Below are 21,341 nucleotides of genomic sequence, written 5' to 3' on the forward strand. Positions count from 1 at the left end.
TTATAGTTGAGCTAGTGTTCCAAGTTTGAGTGTCCTGGCTGGTTTTCCTATTTGCTGTGAGAGTTATAGGTGACTATCAAATCAGTCATTATTTTATGGTAATCTCTTCTATTGCATATATTAATTAACCCTTCGCAGTTTTATAGCCCACACACCTGAAGTAGTTACACTCTGTAACCCAAATATTTGTGGTTTCAGTTGTGTCATTAAATAACAGAATAACTAGGATAATTGTTATATGTTGACAACAGTTGAGAACAGAATTCAGTCATTATTTAAGGATCCAAATTATTTTCTGAACAACGAAAACAAAGTTAGAGTGGTTTCTAATTATAACAGAACTAGTGCTGGAATTCTCCGGCCATAAACAGCAGTGGGATTCTCCAGTCCCACTGACAGCGCACCCATTTCCGGCTGGTGTGGGGTGATGTCAATGGGAATTCCCATTCTCCAGCAGGACTGGAGAATCCCACAGCAAGCAAACAACACACCATCTCCCGCCAGTGGGAAACAGGTAGCTGCGAGGCTGGAGAATCTCACCCAAGGTTACAGTCTGCAAAACACTGGATCATCATTGTTTATATTTCAATTAATCTTCTTTCACAAGTTGGTTGACTATCAATAAGCTTCTTAATTTTGGTGCACACCAACATTTGTATGAAAATAATAATGGTTAATTAATGAATGTGATGTAATTACTGTAGCTGAAGACTTCACTACTTATTAAAATGTCTAAATTATTTATGTGGTTAGATCCATTTGTTACTGAAAAAAACTATTGAAATCAGTTCAGAATGAATGGTGATGTGTTTCATCTCGGAAATAAAAATGGGTGATGGTAGATCAGCAATCCATGTTTTATTCCATCTGATTTTATTTTCTAACACTCCTTTCACCCAAGGTAAATTCCATATCTATGACTGCAGCCTCACAGTGCTAAGGGCAAGGGTTGAATTTCAGCCTTGGATGAATGTATGTGTGAAGTTTGCACATTCTCCCCATGTCTGTGTGGGTTTCCCATGGGTGGTCCAGTTTCCACCCACATTCCAAAGATGTTAGGTTGGCTTAGGTTGATTGGCCATGCTAAATTGTCCCTTAGTGTCAGAGCAATTAGCAGAGTAAAGACTTAGGATTACAAGAACAGGACCTGGGTGGATTTGTTGTCAGTGCAGGCTCGATGGGCAGAGTGGCCTCCTTTTGTGCAATAGGGATTCTATGATACTATCAAAAGACTACAAAGAGAAGGGACAATATAAGTTCGGGCTGGGCATATTCTGGAGATATTATCACGTGACCTTCTATCTTGAACTGCACTGTCCTCAGAACTCATGCCATTTGTCACCCGACATGTCAATTCCAAGACTTTTCAATAGTTCCCAGTTGGACTTTTGAGAAACTGATGTCCCGGATCCTGAATGTCAAATTACTGGTTTCCTAAATGATCAACTCAGTCACATTTGATTCGATTTATATTAGGGATACAGTGAAAATGTTTCATACACAGACAAAGCATATCATTCATACAGTACATAGGAGAGAAGGAAAGGAGAGGGTGCAGAACATAGTGTTACAGTCATAGCTAGGTGTAGAGAAATATCAGCTTAATATAAGGTAGGTCCATTCAAAAGTCTGATGGCAGCAGATGTGAAGTTAGTGTCCCTTTCAGAAACATTTTTTTTTAATCATTTCCCTGCAGCTTTGTATTTCTTTTATTGTTGCTGGGCTGCCCGGTTATAAGTCCTTTTATTGCTGCTTCAGTGGCTTAAATGGGGTTTTGTTTATTATTATTCTGGACCTCAAGTTATCTCTGGGATCTTTTATGCATTGTGAGAGGGAAGATTGATTGACAAGTCAAAGAACAAAGAACAAAATCAGCCCGGGAAACAGGCCCTTCGGCCCAACGAGCCCGCGCCGCAATCTCAACACCACCAGTCCCCCTCTCCCCCCATGACCCCTGGTCACATGGTTCCTCCCCAGAAAAATAAGTAAAAAGCTGATAGCAAAGTAGCAAAAGTATATTATAAAATCCAATGGAAAATTCACAGTCAGCAAAATTTATACAGTCCTGTATAAATGAGTTTAATTTATGCAATTTTTGACATTAAAGGATAAATTCGGTAATCCTGCAGTCCGAGCGGGAAACCACCTTCAAAGGTGATGCAGGTCAGAAATTGGGCGCCAACTTCATAATTAACACCAATTATCCCACCTGTACTCACTTTCAGAAAAGGTGGGAATATAAATTTGAAAATCAGTGCTTCTCTTTCTCTCCACGGTATTGGAAATTCTGCTGGCTAACTGGAAGTAGGGCTTCCTAGAGTGAAATTCTGCTCTTGGTGGGTTGCTAGTTAGTACATAGAGACTTTCTCTCTCTCTCCAAGATGTTTTGGGAAGCTGTTCTGACTTCAAGCTGGTCTGAGTGTGTATCTAGAGGGCAGCTAGAAGTTACAGGGCTGGAAAGTCAGAGTTTCAATTTTCCACCCAAAGGACTAAGTTCCAGCATCACATGAGCATTTCTATTTTCTGTGTAAACCTGTGGCAAAGGTTTTGTATAGGCAAGTTTGTTTGATTGGAATATTTTGTATACTTGTTAAGGATTATATAAGTGCGGCGTGCAGGAATGGGACGGCAGTAGTTATGGGGGATTTCAATCTGCATATTGATTGGTCGACCCATGTTGGACGAGGTGGGCTCGAGGAGGAGTTCTTGGAATGCTGCCGGGATAGTTTCCTGGAACAGTGTGTGTTGGAGCCGACGAGGGAGCGAGCTATCTTGGATCTGGTGCTATGTAATGAGGCGGGTAGAATTAGGGACCTTGAGGTGAAGGATCCTCTTGGAGAGAGTGATCATTGTATGGTGGAGTTTCTGTTGCAGATGGAGGAGGAGAAAGTGGGTTCCCGGACACGTGTCCTTTGTTTGAATAGAGGGGAGTATGGTAGGATGAGAGAAGAATTGGCGAATGTGGACTGGGGGAGCGCGTTGGAAGGTAGGTCTGCTGAGGAGCAGTGGAGGATCTTTAAGGAGATCTTTCTTGGTGCTCAGCAGAAATTTATTCCGATGGTTAAAAAGGACAGTAGGAAGAGAGGTAATAAGCCGTGGATAACGAAGGAGGTGAAGGAAAGTGTTAAATTAAAAGCGGAGGAATTTAGAGTAGCTAAGAGTAGTGGGCGAGAAGAGGATTGGGAAAGGTTTAAATGTCAACAAAGATTGACAAAAAAGTTGATAAAGGAGGGTAGAAGAAGCTATGAAGCTGGGCTAGCGCTTAATATAAAAAAGGATAGCAAGAGTTTTTATAAATATATAAAAAGGAAGAGGCTGGCTAGGGTGAACGTTGGTCCCTTAGCGGATGAGAAAGGGGACCTAGTGGTAGGGGATGGGGATATGGCTAAGGTCTTGAATAACTTTTTTGTTTCTGTCTTCACGGAGGAGGACGTGAATAATTTGCCGGGTGTTAGCGATGGAAAGGTGGTAGGACTGGAGGGTCTTAATGACATTACTGTTACTAGAGAGGTGGTGCGCGACAGACTGGAGGGGCTGATTGTGGACAAGTCCCCAGGACCGGATGGAATGCATCCGAGGGTTCTGAAAGAAATGGCGGAGGTGATAGTGGATGCCTTGGTGGTTATTTTCCAGACGTCGCTGGATTCCGGGGAAGTGCCGGAGGATTGGAAAACGGCTAATGTTACGCCGTTGTTTAAGAAGGGTGCCAGGCAAAAGGCGGGGAATTACAGGCCGGTTAGTTTAACGTCTGTGGTAGGTAAAATGTTAGAATCCGTCATTAAGGAGGAAATTGCGAGGCATCTTGAAGGGAATTGCTTGATAGGGCAGACGCAACACGGTTTCATTAAAGGGAAGTCGTGTCTGACAAATTTACTGGAGTTCTATGAGGATGTGTCTAGGGCGGTGGATAGAGGAGAGCCGGTGGATGTGGTCTTTCTGGATTTTCAGAAGGCGTTTGATAAGGTACCTCACAAGAGGTTACTGCAGAAGGTCAGAGGACATGGAGTTGGGGGTAGGGTGTTAGCGTGGATAGAGGATTGGTTGTCAAATAGGAGGCAGAGAGTGGGGGTCAATGGGTGCTATTCGGATTGGCGGTTGGTGACTAGTGGGGTGCCCCAGGGGTCGGTGCTGGGGCCTCAGCTATTTACCATTTATATAGATGATCTGGAGGAGGGAACCGAGTGTAGGGTGTCGAAATTTGCTGATGACACCAAGATTGGGGGAAAGGCAAATTGTGCGGAGGGTGTGGAGAGTCTGCAGAAGGATCTAGATAGGCTGGGCGAATGGGCCAGGAAATGGCAAATGGAATTTAATGTTGGCAAGTGTGAGGTGGTCCACTTTGGTAGGAAGAATGGTAGGAAGGACTATTACTTACGGGGCGAAAAACTGCAGCAGGCGACGGTGCAGAGGGACCTCGGGGTCCTTGTGCATGAGTCGCAAAAACCCAGCCTGCAGGTGCAGCAGGTGGTCAGGAAGGCGAATGGGATGCTGGCCTTCATAGCGAGGGGGATTGAATATAAAAGTAGGGAGGTCTTGCTGCAGCTGTATAGGGCATTGGTGAGGCCGCAACTGGAGTACTGTGTGCAGTTTTGGGCGCCGCACCTGCGCAAGGATATTTTGGCCTTGGAGGGAGTGCAGAGGAGGTTTACTAGGCTGATACCGGAGTTGAGGGGGTTGAGCTATGAGGAGAGGCTGAATAAACTAGGCTTGTACTCGTTAGAGTTTAGAAGAATGAGGGGAGATCTCATTGAGACGTATAAGATGATGAATGGGATGGATAGGATAGAGGTGGAAAGACTCTTCCCGCTCAAAAAAGACAGTAGGACTAGGGGGCACAGCCTCAAGATAAAGGGGGGGCGGTTCAGAACGGAGTTGAGGAGGAACTTCTTCACTCAAAGGGTGGTGAATCTCTGGAATTCTCTGCCCGTTGAAGTGGTGGAGGCTGCCTCGCTAAATATTTTTAAGAAGCGGGTTGATGGGTTTTTGATAAGAGAGGGGATTAAGGGTTATGGGGAGAGGGCGGGAAAGTGGAACTGAGCCACGACAGATCAGCCATGATCTTATTGAATGGCGGGGCAGGCTCGAAGGGCCAGATGGCCTACTCCTGCTCCTATTTCTTATGTTCTTATGATTGTCTTTTATTGTTTATAAATTGGTAAAAGTTATTGCTAATTTTCTTTTATGTATATTAACTGTATACTTAAATAAATTTGGTTTGATGAAAGCACCTTGGGGGGCAGGGGAGGGTGATCAGTTGAATCATACCTGATTCAACTGATTTGGCTAGGGTGAGCATCTCAAGCTCACCCTAGCCAAATTCACAGTACAAAACTTATGATCCAGCTAGATTTCATAAACCACTTTGGAGTTTCTGACCTGAATTATAACAATTGGTGGCTCTTTCTGATTGATTTGGGATTATTGGACTCAAAAAGAGTGGTGAGTTTATTTGTGTTTTCTTTTCAGGTGTTGTATTCAGGTTTAAATAGGAAGTGTCTAGTGGAATAATGGCTCTTTTAGAGGCTAAGAAGTTCCTGGATGTGGAATAAGTCATACAGGGTGGTTTACAAAAGTTGACTAAAATTAATCTTTTGGAATTGACAAAAACATTGCAGTTGACATTACCTGATGGCGTATGGAAGGGGGAGATAATTGTGGTGATAGCTCAGCATTGCCAGAAACACAGTCAGAATCATTGGAAATGGCTAGAATTCAATTACAAATGAAACAGCTTGAACATGAGAAAGAATGAAAGCAGCTTGAATTCGAAAGTCATTGCTGCAGAAAAAGCAAGGGAAAGAGAGGAACAAAGGACACAAGAAATGAAATTTCTGCTTGAATTGCAGGCAAGGGAAAAGGAAAATGAGAATTTGAACTTTGAAAACTGCAATAAAACTGGCAATAAAAAGTAAACCAGTTCAAATTGGCAGAGGTAAAGGGAAAAGTACAGTTTGAATATAGTGAAGAGGAAATAGAAAAAGAACAAGCATGTCATAGTCAAAGGCTTGGTGGGGATCTATTTAAATATGTCCATGCACTGCCAAGGTTTGATGAGAAGGATGTAGCAGCCTTTTTCATTTCATTTGAGAAAGTGGCTAAACAAATGAAATGGCCACAGACCATGTAGGTATTACTGATTTAAACAAAGTAGGTACGTGGAGCTAGTGAGGTGTTCGCATCATCATCAGAAGAGGTATATGGGAAGTATGATGAAGTGAAAAAATCCATCTTAGATGCATACGAGCTAGTGACAAAAGCCTACAGACAACAGTTTAGAAATCTATGGAAAGAACCTATCAAATGAATATAGATTTTGAAAGGATCAAACAAGAGTAATTTTGATAGGTGGATACGGGGTTTGAAAATAGACCAGATGTATGCAGTTCTTAGAAAAATAATTATTTTGGAGAAGTTTAAAAAATCACTTCCTGATGTTGTGAGAACGCAAGTTGTAGAGCAGAGCATTAAAACTATGAGTTAGCAGCCGATGATAATAAATTAGTTCATAATTCAAAGTTTGGTTTCTGACATCAGTTTCAGCCCTTGAGGGATAGGAACTGGGGAAAAAGAGAAATCTTCAGATGGTAAAGGTAAAGGAGATCTTGTGGGAGATAATAACCTTGAGGTTAAAAAGGGAATGCAGGAGGGTGGAAGAGAAATGAAAAGCCTCATATTTTCACTGTAATAAATTAGGCAATGCAAAATCCTAAGGTGGTTTAAGAAAAGCATGGGGAAGACTGACATGGTAAAACAGGATAAGTCAGAGGCGTTTGTTAAAGTTTGATTTAATTTGATTTATTATTGTCACATGTATTAGCATACAGTGAAAAGTATTGTTTCTTGTGTGCTATACAGACTAAGCATACTGTTCACAGAGAAGGAAACAAGAGAATGCAAAATGTGAAAACAGTTATAGCTAAGGTGTAGAGAAAGGTCAACTTAATGCAAAGTAGGTCCATTCAAAAGCCTGATGGCAGCAGAGAAGAAGCTGTTCTTGTGACAGTTGGTACATGACCTCAGACTTTTGTATCTTTTTCCCGATGGAAGAAGTGGAAGAGAGAATGTCCAGGATGCTGGATGCTTTGCTGAAGCAGCAGGAATTGTAGACGGAATCAGTGGATGGGAGGCTGGTTTGCATGATGGATTGGACTACATTCATGACCCTTTGTAGTTTCTTGCAGTCTTGGGCAGAGCAGGAGCCATTCCAAGCTGTGATACAACCAAAAAGAATGCTTTCTGTAGTGCAGCTGTAAAAGTTGGTGAGAATCATAGCTGACATGCCAAATTTCCTTAGTCTTCTGAGAACGTAGAGGCGTTGGTGGTTTTCTTGTGGTAAGGTGTTAAAGAAAAGCCCAAGAAGCAAAAGATGTGCAAAAGAATGCATAGCCTGGTCAGAAGTTGATTGATAAGAAGGTGCCAGATCTCTTTAAAGAATCTACTTATGTGGATAATGTTTACTCATGTACAAGGAGGAGGAGGTAAAAGAAGTTAAAATTTTAAGAGATTCAGGAGCAAGTCAATCTTTAATGATAAGAGATGAGGAGTTATGTAGTTTGAGAGAAGTATTGCCAGAAAAGGCGGTAATATTTGGAATTCAGGGGGAAAAGAGTAGTGTTCCATTATATAAGGTGAGATTGGAGAATCCAGTGAAGAGTGGTGAAATGGTGGTAGGAGTAATAGAGAAATTGTTTTGTCTAGGAAGACAGTTTATCTTGGGTGACGATGTAGCTGTATCATAGGTGGAAGTGATGCCTACTGGGGTTAAAAAACCAGTTGAATGTTGAAGGACACATATCCTGGGATTTTTCCTGGTTGTGTTGTAACAATGCACAAATTCACAGGTTAAGACAAGAGGAGAAATCAAAAAGTGAAGATAAAGTTGAAATTAAAATACTACAAATGATTTTTGATCAGATGGTTGAAAAGAACAAGAACAGGTGGGGGATAAGCTGGATATTTTTATTTCGGGGAAGTTGGCAGACTTACAACACACATGGAAAAGGAATCTGGGTGTATACCAGAATGTTATTACCTTAAAAATGATGTCTTAATAATGTCTTAATGTACATATTCAGGTAGATGAAAAGTGGGCAGAAGTTGATCAAGTGGTATTGCCAGTAGGATATAGAAAGGAGGTGTTACAGTTAGCACATGAGGTACCAGTGGGAGTCCATTTGGGAATAAGGAAAATTCAAGCTAAAATACAATAACATTTTCATTAGCCTGGACTGCATAAAAGTGTGGTTGAATTTTGTCAGTCATGTCACACATGTCAGGTGATAGGGAAACCTCAGGCAATGATAAAACCAGACCCCTTGATACCCAATCCAGCATTTGAGGAACCATTTACAAGGATCTTTATTGATAAAGAAGATATTTATTGATAAAGAAGGGTCGGATAAACTATGAAGCTGGGCTAGCGCTTAATATAAAAAAGGATAGCAAGAGTTTTTATAAGTATATAAAAAGGAAGAGGCTGGCTAGGGTGAACGTTGGACCCTTAGAGGATGAGAAGGGGGACTTAGTGGTAGGGGATGGGGAAATGGCTGAGGTCTTGAATAACTTTTTTGTTTCTGTCTTCACGGAGGAGGACGTGAATAATTTGCCGGGTGTTAGAGATGGAAAGGTGGTAGGACTGGAGGGTCTAGATGACATTACTGTTACTAGAGAGGTGGTGCTAGACAGACTGGAGGGGCTGATTGTGGACAAGTCGCCAGGACCAGATGGAATGCATCTGAGGGTTCTGAAAGAAATGGCGGAGGTGATAGTGGATGCCTTGGTGGTTATTTTCCAGACGTCGCTGGATTCCGGGGAAGTGCCGGAAGATTGGAAAGTGGCTAATGTTACGCCGTTGTTTAAGAAGGGTGCCAGGCAAAAGGCGGGGAATTATAGGCCGGTTAGTTTAACGTCTGTTGTAGGTAAAATGTTAGAATCCGTCATCAAGGAGGAAATAGCGAGGCATCTTGAGGGGAATTGCTTGATAGAGCAGACACAGCACAGTTTCGTTAAGGGGAAGTCGTGTCTGACAAATTTATTGGAGTTCTATGAGGATGTGTCTAGGGCGGTGGAAAGAGGAGAGCCGGTGGATGTGGTCTTTCTTGATTTTCAGAAGGCGTTTGACAAAGTACCTCACAAGAGGTTATTGCAGAAGGTCAGGGGACATGGAGTTGGGGGTAGGGTGTTAGCGTGGATAGAGGACTGGTTGACAAATAGGAGGCAGAGAGTGGGGGTCAATGGGTGCTATTCGGATTGGCGGTTGGTGACTAGTGGAGTGCCTCAGGGGTTGGTGCTGGGGCCTCAGCTATTTACCATTTATATAGATGATCTGGAGGAGGGAACTGAGTGTATGGTGTCAAAATTTGCTGATGACACCAAGATTGGTGGAAAGGCAAATTGTGCGGAGGGTGTGGAGAGTCTGCAGAAGGATCTAGATAGGCTGGGCGAATGGGCCAGGAAATGGCAAATGGAATTTAATGTTGGCAAGTGTGAGGTGGTCCACTTTGGCAGGAATAATGGTAGGAAGGATTATTACTTACATGGAGAAAAACTGCAGCAGGCGACGGTGTAGAGGGACCTCGGGGTCCTTGTGCATGAGTCGCAAAAACCCAGCTTGCAGGTGCAGCAGGTGGTCAGGAAGGCGAATGGGATGCTGGCCTTCATAGCGAGGGGGATTGAATATAAAAGTAGGGAGGTCTTGCTGCAACTGTACAGGGCATTGGTAAGGCCGCAGCTGGAGTACTGTGTGCAGTTTTGGGCGCCGTACTTACGCAAGGATATTTTGGCCTTGGAGGGAGTGCAGAGGAGGTTTACTAGGCTGATGCCGGAGTTGAGGGGGTTGAGCTATGAGGAGAGGCTGAATAAACTAGGCTTGTACTCATTAGAGTTTAGAAGAATGAGGGGAGATCTCATTGAGACGTATAAGATGATGAATGGGATGGATAGGATAGAGGTGGAGAGACTCTTCCTGCTCAGAAAGGACAGTAGGACTAGGGGGCACAGCCTCAAAATAAAGCGGGGGCAGTTTAGAACGGAGTTGAGGAGGAACTTCTTCACTCAAAGGGTGGTGAATCTCTGGAATTCTCTGCCCGTTGAAGTGGTGGAGGCTGCCTCGCTAAATATTTTTAAGACGCGGGTTGATGGGTTTTTGATAAGAGAGGGGATTAAGGGTTATGGGGAGAGGGCGGGAATGTGGAGCTCAGCCACAACAGATCAGCCATGATCTTATTGAATGGCGGGGCAGGCTCGAGGGGCCAGATGGCCTACTCCTGCTCCTATTTCTTATGTTCTTATGTTCTTATGATTCCCTGGGATGCCTCCCTGGGACAAAACATGGGACCATAATGGATGTGTCTACTAGATTTCCAGAGGCCTTTCCATTCTATAATATTACAGCTAAAAGGATTGTAGAAGAGTTACTTAGGTTTTTTTGAGTAGATATGGACTACCCACAGAAATACAGTCAGATCAAGGATCAAATTTTACATCAAAGTTATTCAAGGAGGTTATGGATACTTGGGAATAAAGCAATTTGAATCAACTGTATACCATCCAGAATTGTAGAAAGCTTTAGAGCAGTGGCATCAAACTTTAAAAGCAACGTCAAGGGCTTATTGTCAAGATTATCTGAAGGATTGGGATAAAGGAATTCCATTTGTACTCTTTGCAATTAGGGATGCACCTCATGAGTCAACTAAATTCAATCAATTTGAACTGATTTTTAGTCATAAGGTAAGGGGACCACTTAAACTGATTAAAGAGAAGTTGGTGAGTCGGCATTATGAAACTACATCATTATAGATTATACATAATGTAGATTATACTACATCATAAAACAAGTTTTAGGAAATGATTGAATAGAGCAGGTGAATTGACTAGACCACATTTAAAAGTAGCACAGCATGTGATGAAAAGGACGTGGATAAGAAATCAAAGATTTGCGAGTGGGGATAAAATCTTAACATTGATACCAGTGGTAGGTGAACCTTTAAAGCAAGGTTTAGTAGGCCTGATCAAATTGAAAGGAAACTGAGTGAGGTGAATTATTTCATAAGAATGCCAGATAGAAGGAAAACTCACAGAGTGTATCATGTGAATAAGCTTAAAAGGTATTTTGATAGGGAAGGCGAGCAGAGCAGAATGTGTTTGTGAGACCAAGATTATTGAGAGGTGAATGAATACTGACGGCACGGTGGCACAGTAGTTAGCACAGCTGCCTCACAGTGCCAGGGTCCCACATTCCATTGCCGACTTGGGTCACTGTCTGTGCAGAGTCTGCACATTCTCCCCATGTCTGCATGGGTTTCCTCCGGGTACTCTGGTTTCCACACACAGTCCAAAAGACGTGCTGGTTAGGTGCATTATCCATGCTAAATTCTCCCTTAATGTACCCGAATAGGTGCAGGAGTGTGGCGACTTGGGGATTTTCACAGTAACTTCATTGCAATGTTAATGTAAGTCTACTTATGACACTAACAAATTAACTTTTAAACTTTTGCTGAGTATTTCCAGAACTTGCTGTTTTTATTTCAGATTTCCAGTATTGGCAGTATTTTGTGTTTATAATTTTTTTCACTGCAGAATGGAATATTTGGGATCTTTTTGTTCGTCTGAGTTTGTTTGCCCGCTAAGTTAGTTTATAGTTTAGAGGAATTACTTCACTGATTCTTCAGTTCTTCACAACTGATTTGAGTTCCAAACTAGCTCAGGTATAAAAAAAACAAACTCCATCCCTCTGCCACCTTGAATTGGCATCAATAAAATGAGTTTGCTTCAATCGTGCTATTTGATTTGGGAGCACAGCCAATGAGACAAAGCTGCTTACCATTGGCTTTAATTTTCACTAAACTGCTATTTTGATCTTGTGTGTATATTCTTTTATTCAATTTTTTTGTTTGCATATTTATGCATCTTTGATGTAAATACAACATATAAATCTTAGTCATAAATCCGTCTCATAGAATCCCTACATTGCAGAAGGAGGCTATTTGCACTGACAACAATCTCAACCGGGCCCTATTCCCATTATCCCATGTATTTACCCTAAGGGGCAATTTAGCTTGGCCAATCAATATAAGTCGCACATCTTTAGAGTGTGGGAGAAAACTGGAGCAGCTGGAGGAAACTCACACAGACACGGGGGGTTCATGCAAACTCATGCTCACAGTCACTCCAGGCCGGAATTGAACCTGGAAGCCTGGCGCTGTGAGGCAGCAGTACTAACCAGTGCTTGTCAAATCAAATGAAACAGTTGCATTGTGTTAGCTATATCAAGACCCATCTAATCTGCAGCATTCTGTCAACTGGCATTCTGATACCTGGAAAATCTTCTGGCTACTAACTTCAGAACTACCTGAGACTGAAAGGTGAAATGCCAATAGTGTCTGTCACTTGTATGCTGTGGAACAGGTTCTTCTGGTTATGACAAATAAGGAACTTCAGTCACAGTTCTAATAATAGGGAAAAAAACATTATTTTTTATCCATTCATGGGACATGGGCTTCACTGGCCAGCCTGCATTTATTGTCCATCCCTAGTTGGCCTGAGACGGAGGTGTGTCTGGAGTCACATGTAAGCCAGACCAGGATAAGGATGGCAGATGTCCTCCCCTGAAGGACGTTAGTGAACCAGATGGGTTTTTCCAACAATCAACAATGGTTTCATGGATATCATTAGATTCTTAATTCCAGATATATATATATCATCTTTCATGACAACAGAACATCCCAATGAAGCACATTGGAACTTCAGTCACTGTGTTAATGTAGGAATGTGATAGCCAATTGGTGCACAGTAAAATTCCACACTGAGATAACGGGGCAATTTTCCGACCCCGTAGATACATGCACAAATCGCACGTGGGCCATGCAAAGGTCAAGAAACACACAGAAGGGCGAACTTGTTTAGCAATGGCGACTCCCTTTAGGCTTTTCTCATTCCCCACTGTAACCTAGTTCCCACCCCAGCAAGAACAGGAGTCCTATTAGCATATTTAAATATTCATTTCAATATGCTTTATCAGTTTCAAGCCAAATTCTCCCTGCTCCCAGGATTCTTCGACCCTCGGGTACAGCAGGAACCCTGGCAGGAATCACTCCTGATCTCCACACATGGAGATCAAATGTGATGGCCACACCAGGGGGCTCAGAGACTATTGAATCCCTGGGGAACAAGACTAGTTAGTGCCCTGGAACTGCCTCCTAGTATTCTGGCAGTGCCAATCGGGTAGTGCCAAGGAGCCTCAAGTGGTAGGGCCTGGAGGACTCCAATGTCAGCGATCTATCTGGGGAGAGGCAGGGAGATCAGACTGGCAATCTATTTTGGATGGGTGGAAACATGCCACCATTGTGTGAGGGGAGAGGCGAGGTCATTTTCAATTTCACTTTGAGATTGGGCACCCTTTAAACAAGTGGGCTGATCTCTGTGAAGCCAGGTTTGCCGGTGTGTTTTGCCCTTGTCCAAGTACAAAACGGTGCAAAACTTCCCCCACCCCCAAGAAATGACTGAGTGTGAGAAGCTTGTGATCTGGTTTGCTTGCCCAAAATGACACTCAGTAATTTTTTAGGAACAAAATTATTGGGTTTTTTTTGGTTGAGGCTGGCTGTTACCTGAAACAATGGGAGAATCACTCTTCTATGAATACTACGATCTTGTGTGCTGGCATCAGCCATTCCTTGCTCCAGACTGCTCTGCTTTCCCAATCACACTTAGCAGCCCAGAATGCCATCAAATATTGATCAACAGCTTCCAAAAATCACTTGATAGGCCAAAGCAATGTTAAAGAAACATGGAGCATACATTTAAGGATCGTGAGCAATCGGCACTTGCCATCCTGAGAGTCAGAGCATAATGCACTTTGGATGACTCTCAGAAGCCACTCCCACTCACCTTAATATTGATTGGCACTGGGTGGCACTTCATCCCTGGAAATGGCCAGAAGCAGTGTCGCAATGCTCTGCCTGGAAACTAAGTCCTAGGACCATTGGAAAGGCGGGTCCCAGGGATGGTAACACTGTATTCTGCACCCTCTCTTTGCCTTCTCCCCAATGTACTCTATGAACAGTATGTTTTGACTGCATAGTGCACAAGAAACAATACTTTCCATTGTATCCCAATATATCAGTTTTGAAGTTTAGTTATTAGTGTCACAAGGAGGCTTACATTAACACTACATTAACATTACTGTGAAAATTCCCTCGTTGCCACACTGGTGCCTGTTTGGGTATACTGAGGGAAATTTTAGCATGGCCAATGTACCTAACCAATACGTCTTTCAGACTGTGGAGGAGATCAGAGCACCTGGAGGAAATCAACACAGGCAGAATGTGCAGACTCCGCACAGACAGTGACCCAAGCTGGGAATAGTACCCAGGTCCCTGGCGTTATGAGACAGCAGTGCTATCCACTGTGCCACTATGCTGCCACGTATGACAACAATAAATCAGATCAAAAAATCCCAGGTACTCTATGAACGGTATCTTTTGTCTGTAGAGCATGCAAAAAACAATACTTTTCACTATATCCCAATACACATGACAAAAATAAATCAAATTTTAAAAAATCCCCTGTCTACTCTATGAATTATATATTTTGTCTGTATAGCACAAGAAACAATACTTTTCACTCTATCCCAATAGATGTGACAAAAATAAATCAAATCAAATTTTAAAAAAGACTTGATTCCTAACAAGTTACACGTTTAAGTATAATAGAGCTTTCAAAAGGAAACTTGCCAATAAAGGAGGTAGGTGGAATGGAAGGGAGATTGGTACGAAATATAAACCAATTGAGCTGACTGACTTGTATCTATATATATTCTATGTGAAATATATAATTTAAAATATTAAAATTGTTTTAAAAAATCGAACTATTTTCCCTTAGAGCCAATATTGCACATAATTAATAGCACACAAAACGTAGCACTGTAATGATATTGTCAGAGAGAAAGACACATTGCTGGACTTGGAAATGTACCAACGTTCTGAAATGCAGCAATGTTTTGAAACCGGAAGTACATTCGCGAATGATGCAGTTGGTGTGTCGGTTCCCTCCGGCGAGTCGTCAGGAGCGCTGTGTGGGAGAGAAAGGGCCTAGAGCCGGGGACAGGAGAGCTGAGAGTGGGCAGAGGCAGAGAGAGAGAGAGAGACCCGGAGAAGGAGCCAGGCAGCCAGCGGAAACCCAGGCTGGGAGTAACCCAGGGCCAGAAGCACCGAGGGTCGCCTGTGTGTGCAGCAGCAGCAGCAGCAGGAGGCTGCAGGTAATGTTTAACACAGAGCTGAGGTGTTCTGCACTGGATGTGCATCCGATGCCCTCCCTGAGATGTTTGAAGTTTATTTATTAGTGTGCCAGGTAGGCTTGCATTAAAAGTCCAAATGAAATTACGGTGAAAACCCCCTAGTCGCCACGCTCTGGCGCCTGTTGTGGGACACTGAGGGAGAACTGAGCATGGCCAGTGAACCCAACCAGCGCGTCTTTTAGATTGTGGGAAGAAACCGGAGCCATAAAGGCAAAATACTGCGGATGCTGGAATCTGAAACAAAATCTGAAACAAAAACAGAAAATGCTAGAAAATCTCAGCCAGTCTGACACCATCTGCAGAGAGAGAAACAGAGCCAACGTTTCATTGCATCGCATAGAAACCTTGAAGTGCAGAAGGAGGTCATTTGGCCCATCAAGTCTGCACTGACAATAATCCCACCCTGGCTCTATTCCTATGATTTTTGAGTCTGGATGATCCTTTGTCAGAGCTGGAGCACTTGGGTGAAACCTGTTCAGAGAATGTGCAGACTCCACACAGATGGTGATCGAAGCTGGGAATTGAACCTGGGTCCCTGGCATTGAGAGGCAAAAAGTGCTAACCGCTGTGCCTCCTTCCACATCTCAGTGAGCAGGATGGTGAGATGTAGACCGTGGTGTGGCTCACAGTGCTGCTTGGTGTGATGGTTCCCTGTTTTTCACTTACGGAATGGGTGGTCACATCATCACTGCCCGCTGCAGGTTGTGAACTATCCACAGTCTTCATGGAAAGTCAGAGATCTGTACTTTTTAAAATTCTGTTTGGGATATGGGTATCATTGTTACCGTGCGTCATTAGCACTGCATGGTGACAGAGTGCATAGCACAGCTGCCTCACAGCATCAAGGACCTGGGTTCAATTCTGGCCTCGGGTGACTGTCTGCGTGGAATTTGCACATTCTTCCCGTTTCTACGTGAGCTTCCTCCGGGTGCTCCAGTTTCTTCCCACACTCCAAATATGGCTGGGTTAGGTTGATTGGCCGTGCTAAATTGTCCCATCATGTCAGGGGGACAAATAAGGTAAATTCAGTGATAGGGCTTGGGTGAGATTATTGTCAGTGCAGGCACAGTGGGCTGAATGGCCTCCTTCTGAACTGTAGGGATTCAATGTTCGTCTTGTAGATGGTAAACGTTATGGGTATTGTTGGGACAATTGATCTTTTGATATCTTATATTACATGTGTCCTCAATTCTATCTCACAGGATAGTGGGTAATACACATTATGTGAATATTAACTGCTGTTAGGATTTTAAATCTGTTCGTGGTAGATTTCCTGTGATTCTGTGAATGGAAAGGTCAGCATGCTCATGATTTTACCCATTTCGCGGAACACCCTGGCAGGTGTCTGAACGTAGAGCAGCACAGAAAACCACTCAATTGAAATGGACTTCATGGTCTCTAACACTGCCGTCATGGCAGAGTTTAGCTGCACATTCAAGATGTTAGCACACAAGCTGCAGGCAGAGCAGTATTCTGCAGCAGGGTAGACTGGAGCCACTGTGCAGTGTAAAGTGTTCTTGCCATATTTTCCAAAGAGATCCTGGTGAGTTACCAGGTCTAGTTCACCCTGGTTTTCACTTTTTTTTTGGCTGGTATTGATGAGATTGCACGCTGACTGGTGAGAGCCTTATCCAGGGTGACACCAAGCTGTTTTGCCTGGAGTGTGGTGGACAAAAAGGAAACTTGAATTCCTTATCAATGGTGGTGCTGTCGGAGGTGGGGATCAGACACTGAGCTGAACAGAGAATCGACCCAGAATTGGGTGTCCAGAAACAATGCAATCGCTGTAAGAATGAGAATAAATGGGAAGTTCCCTTGGTAATAAACACCATATCCACCAACCCATCTCGGAACCTATTGATGGCACAGTGGTAGCACTGCTGCATCACAGCCAGGGATTTGGGTTCGATTCCCGGTTTAGGTCACTGTCTGCAGAGTTTGCACATTCTCCCCGTGTCTGCACAGGTTTCCTCTGAGTGCTCCGGTTGCCTTCTACAGTCTGAAAGATGTGCTTGTCCATTGCTAAATTCTCCCTCAGTGTACCCGAACAGGCACTGGAGCATGACGACTGGGGGATTTTCACCATAACTTAATTGCAGTGTTAATGTAAGCCTACGTGTGACACGAATAAATAAACTCAAACTTTAAACTATCGTTGTGGTATTTTCTGGCTCTCCCATCCAAACCCCAGTCAAATCTCTAAAAGGAATTCTGCCTTTTTGTTATGGAATCTGTGCTGGAATTGTTGATTGAGGTGGATCTTGGCATTGTGATTAATCCTCACCAATCTGTCTCATCGTTACAGGTGGAAGCTGTGTTAAAACTGGAAACAACTTAAATACATGCTCACAACTTCTTTGTTAGTTTGACTATTGTGGAAGATATTGTTTCCTAATTTCATCATTTTTCTCCATATTTAACTTTTAAATGGCTTGTGATGTTGCGTAGAATTATATGACCTTACACAAAGCCAAAGTAGACCATTTAGCTAGATGGTCTGCAATGGTTATTTTCCTCAACGTGAGTTTCCTCCCACCTTAATTCATTTAATACTCTCGGTGTGCTCTTTTTTCACACCGGGCACTGGCCAGTGTAATCCACTGGCTAGTAGATTCTGTCCTATTTCATCGTAAGTCTTAATCATTATGTGGCTAAAACTATTTGTTTGCAGAGCCTAAAATGAGCATATTCGGAACGACCGGAGGATTTGGAACAGGAGGCATGTTTGGAGGGACAACAACAGACAACCACAATCCTATGAAGGTATGATACATTGGTGGGGGATTTGCTGGTATGGAGTATATATCGGCCCAAAGCAGATAAGTAGTAACTGCAACTGTAAATAAAATGGGGAAAATCTTATCATCATAGAATCCCTGCATTGCAGAAGGAGGCCATTTGGTCTGCACTAACTCTGGCAGAACATCCCACCCAGGCCCTATTCATGTAACCCCACATATTTATCTCACTAATCCCCCTAATCTTGAGAACAACAGGAGAAATTTACTATGTCCAGTTCACTTCACCTGCACATCTTCAGACTGTGGAAGGAAACCGGAATACCCCAGAGGAAACCCATACAGTCAGGGGAAGAACATGCAGACTCCATACATCACTTGAGGCTGGAATTGAACCCGGGTCTCTGGCACAGTGAGGCGGCAGTGCTAACCGCTGCGTCACTCTGCTGTGCACCCATTAGTATGAATAACAAGTTGCGTTCCTTAGGGTCAGCTGCAGCTCACTTTCATCTGTGGTTTCAAGCCCCATTCCAGGGGCTTGAGCACAAAATCTAATCTAACAGTCCAGTGTAGTACTGAGGGAATGCTGCTTTGTCTGTCCTCTCAACTGCGTCTACAATATCGTATGGCAATATTTAAAAAAGAGCAAAGAGTTTTCCTGGCCAATATTTATCCCTCAACCAGAAGCAACATCTTAGTGTTGGTGAGACTGGAGTCTCGTGTCCAGTTTTGATCTCCTCTTTATTTGAGGGAGGATGTGGTGGCATTGGAGGCAGTTCAGAGGAAGTTCACCGGATTGATTTCGGAGATGAAAGGAGGAGGAGAAATTAAACGGTTTGGGCTTGTATCACTGGAGTTTAGGAGGATGAGAGGGGATCTGATTAATGTGTATAAAATTTCTAAAAGGGATTGATAGAATAAACATAGACCAAATGTTATCTCTTATGAGGCAATCTAGAACAAAAGGTCACAGGTATAGGTTGAGAGGCGGTAGATTTAAAACAGATAAGGAGGAATTATTTCTTGCAGATGGTGGTGAATTTGTGGAACTCACTGCCCATAGCATAGTGAAGTCTGAATCGTTAAATGGTTTCAGGAAGAAGATAGATATATGTCTGATTCCTTTTTTTAAAAAAAGGAGAGAGAGATATCGGGAACAGGTGGGGAGATGAATTTGAGACCAGGGAGAGATCAGTCATGAAGGCTCGAAGGGCTGAATTTGCCTACTTCTGCTCCTAATTCCTGTGTTCCCACTTGTGGGAACTTGTAGTGGACAGATTTGCTGTCATATTTCCAACATCACAACAATCATGACACTGCAAAAGCTATTAACTGTTGCAATGGGCTTTGGGAGGTTTGGGGGTTGGGAAAGGGGCAATGGGAATACAAATCCTTAAGGATTGTATGAGCTAAGATCAATCTTTCCGGAGTTGTTATTTTGGCAAGTGCACTTGATTTCCTAAAGTGTGCAATGCCCTAAAAATAATTGGCAGCCCTGGACAATTTGAAGGCCAGCATGCCATTAGCTTTCATCACCACCTGCGCGGCCGCCTTCAGTGACTGTTTCACCATGATACCCAGGTCACATTGCACTCCCCTGTTACTGAACTGCCACCATTCAGATAATAATCTTCCTTCCTGTTTTTGCCATCAAAGTGGATAACCTCACATTTATCCATGTTATATTGTATTTGCCAAGTATTTCCCCAATCAGCCAGCCTTTCCAAGTCACCCTGCAACCACTTAGCATTATGAAGTTGTTAACTTGTTACAAAAACCCATTTGGTTGACACATGTTTTTTTAAGGAAAAAAACTTAACTTGGTCTAAAAGTGGCTTCAGTCCCACATTGATGTAATTGACTCTTAACTGATCTTTGAAATTATCTAACAAGCTCCGAGCATTAGGTACCAGATCATAAGAATGAATGAGAAAAATCTGCACCTGTCTGTAGCCAGCGATCTGTAATGTGTAACTGCCATTCACAAGGCTAGTATCAACCATTCTGTATATTGCTAATCTCAGAACAAGACATTCCAAAGGGTGAGCACGGGTTAGCTGGATCCTTGAAGTTTAATCCAAATAAATGTGAAATAATGCATTTTGGAAGGTCAATGTATGTAGGACTTATAAATAAATGGTAGAACTCTTAGGAGTATTGACAGGCAAAGCGATCTGAGCGTACGTGTCCACCGATCACTGAAAGTGGCAAAGCAGGTGGATAAGGTGGTCAAGAAGACATATGGCATGCTTACCTTCATCAGTCGGGGCATTGAATATAAAAATTGGCAGGACATGCTGCAGCTATACAGAATCTTAGGCCTCATTTAGAATATTGTGTACAATTCTGGTTGCCACACTACCAGAAGGATGTGAACGCTTTGGAGACAGTACAGCAGAAGTTTACCAGGATGTTGCCTGTATTAGCTATGAGGAGAGGTTAGATAAACTCTGTTTGTTCTCACTGGCATGACGAAGGTTGAGGGGTGACCTGATAGAGGTTTACAAGATTATGAATGGCATGGACAGAGTGGATAGTCATATGCTCTTTCCTAGCATAGAAAAGTCAAGTACCAGGGGACATTGATTTAAGATAGAACATAGAACATTATAGCACAGAACAGGCCCTTCGGCCCACAATGTTGCGCCGACCAGTTAAAAAACAATGACCCTCTAACCTAAACCAAACACTTTCCATCCATAAACCTATCCACGGATCTCTTAAACGCCCCCAAACTAGGCGCATTTACAACTGCAGCAGGCAGGGCATTCCAATCCCTCACCACCCTCTGGGTAAAGAACCTACCTCTGACATCCGTCCTATAACTACCACCCCTTAATTTAAAGCTATGCCCCCTCGTGCTAGCTTTCTCCATCTGAGGAAAAAGGCTATCACTGTCCACCCTATCCAAACCTCTAATCATCCTATATGTTTCAATAAGGTCCCCTCTTAGCCGCCTTCTTTCTAACGAAAACAACCTCAAATCCCTCAGTCTCTCCTCATAGGACCTCCCCTCCATACCAGGCAACATCCTGGTAAACCTCCTCTGCACCCTCTTCAAAGCCTCCACATCCTTCCTATAATGTGGGGACCAGAACTGCACACAATACTCCAAGTGCAGACGCACCAGAGTTTTGTACAGTTGCAACATGACGCTGCGGCTCCTAAATTCAATCCCCCTACCAATAAACGCCAAGACACCGTATGCCTTCCTAACAACCCTATCTACTTGATTCCCAACTTTCAGGGATCTGTGTACACATACACCTAGATCCCTCTGTTCATCCACACTATTCAGAGTCCTACCGTTA

The 21,341-nt window shown here is 43.2% G+C and overlaps 1 protein-coding gene across 1 annotated transcript in view; it reads left to right on the forward strand.

The window, feature by feature from the left end:
- The first annotated feature begins 15,053 nt into the window (after nucleotides 1-15,053).
- Nucleotides 15,054-21,341, forward strand: part of rae1 (ribonucleic acid export 1) — a 44,079-nt gene continuing 37,791 nt past the window's right edge. The window contains exons 1-2 of the mRNA XM_080205138.1: nucleotides 15,054-15,253; nucleotides 17,964-18,055. Coding sequence (XP_080061264.1) covers nucleotides 17,972-18,055 — 84 coding nt within the window. The 5' untranslated portion in view covers nucleotides 15,054-15,253; nucleotides 17,964-17,971. The remainder of the gene's footprint in view (nucleotides 15,254-17,963; nucleotides 18,056-21,341) is intronic.

The sequence above is a fragment of the Carcharhinus amblyrhynchos genome, chromosome 16, assembly GCF_965287045.1.
Source record: "Carcharhinus amblyrhynchos chromosome 16, sCarAmb.v2.hapA, whole genome shotgun sequence".
NCBI classification, from domain to species: Eukaryota; Metazoa; Chordata; class Chondrichthyes; order Carcharhiniformes; family Carcharhinidae; genus Carcharhinus; species Carcharhinus amblyrhynchos.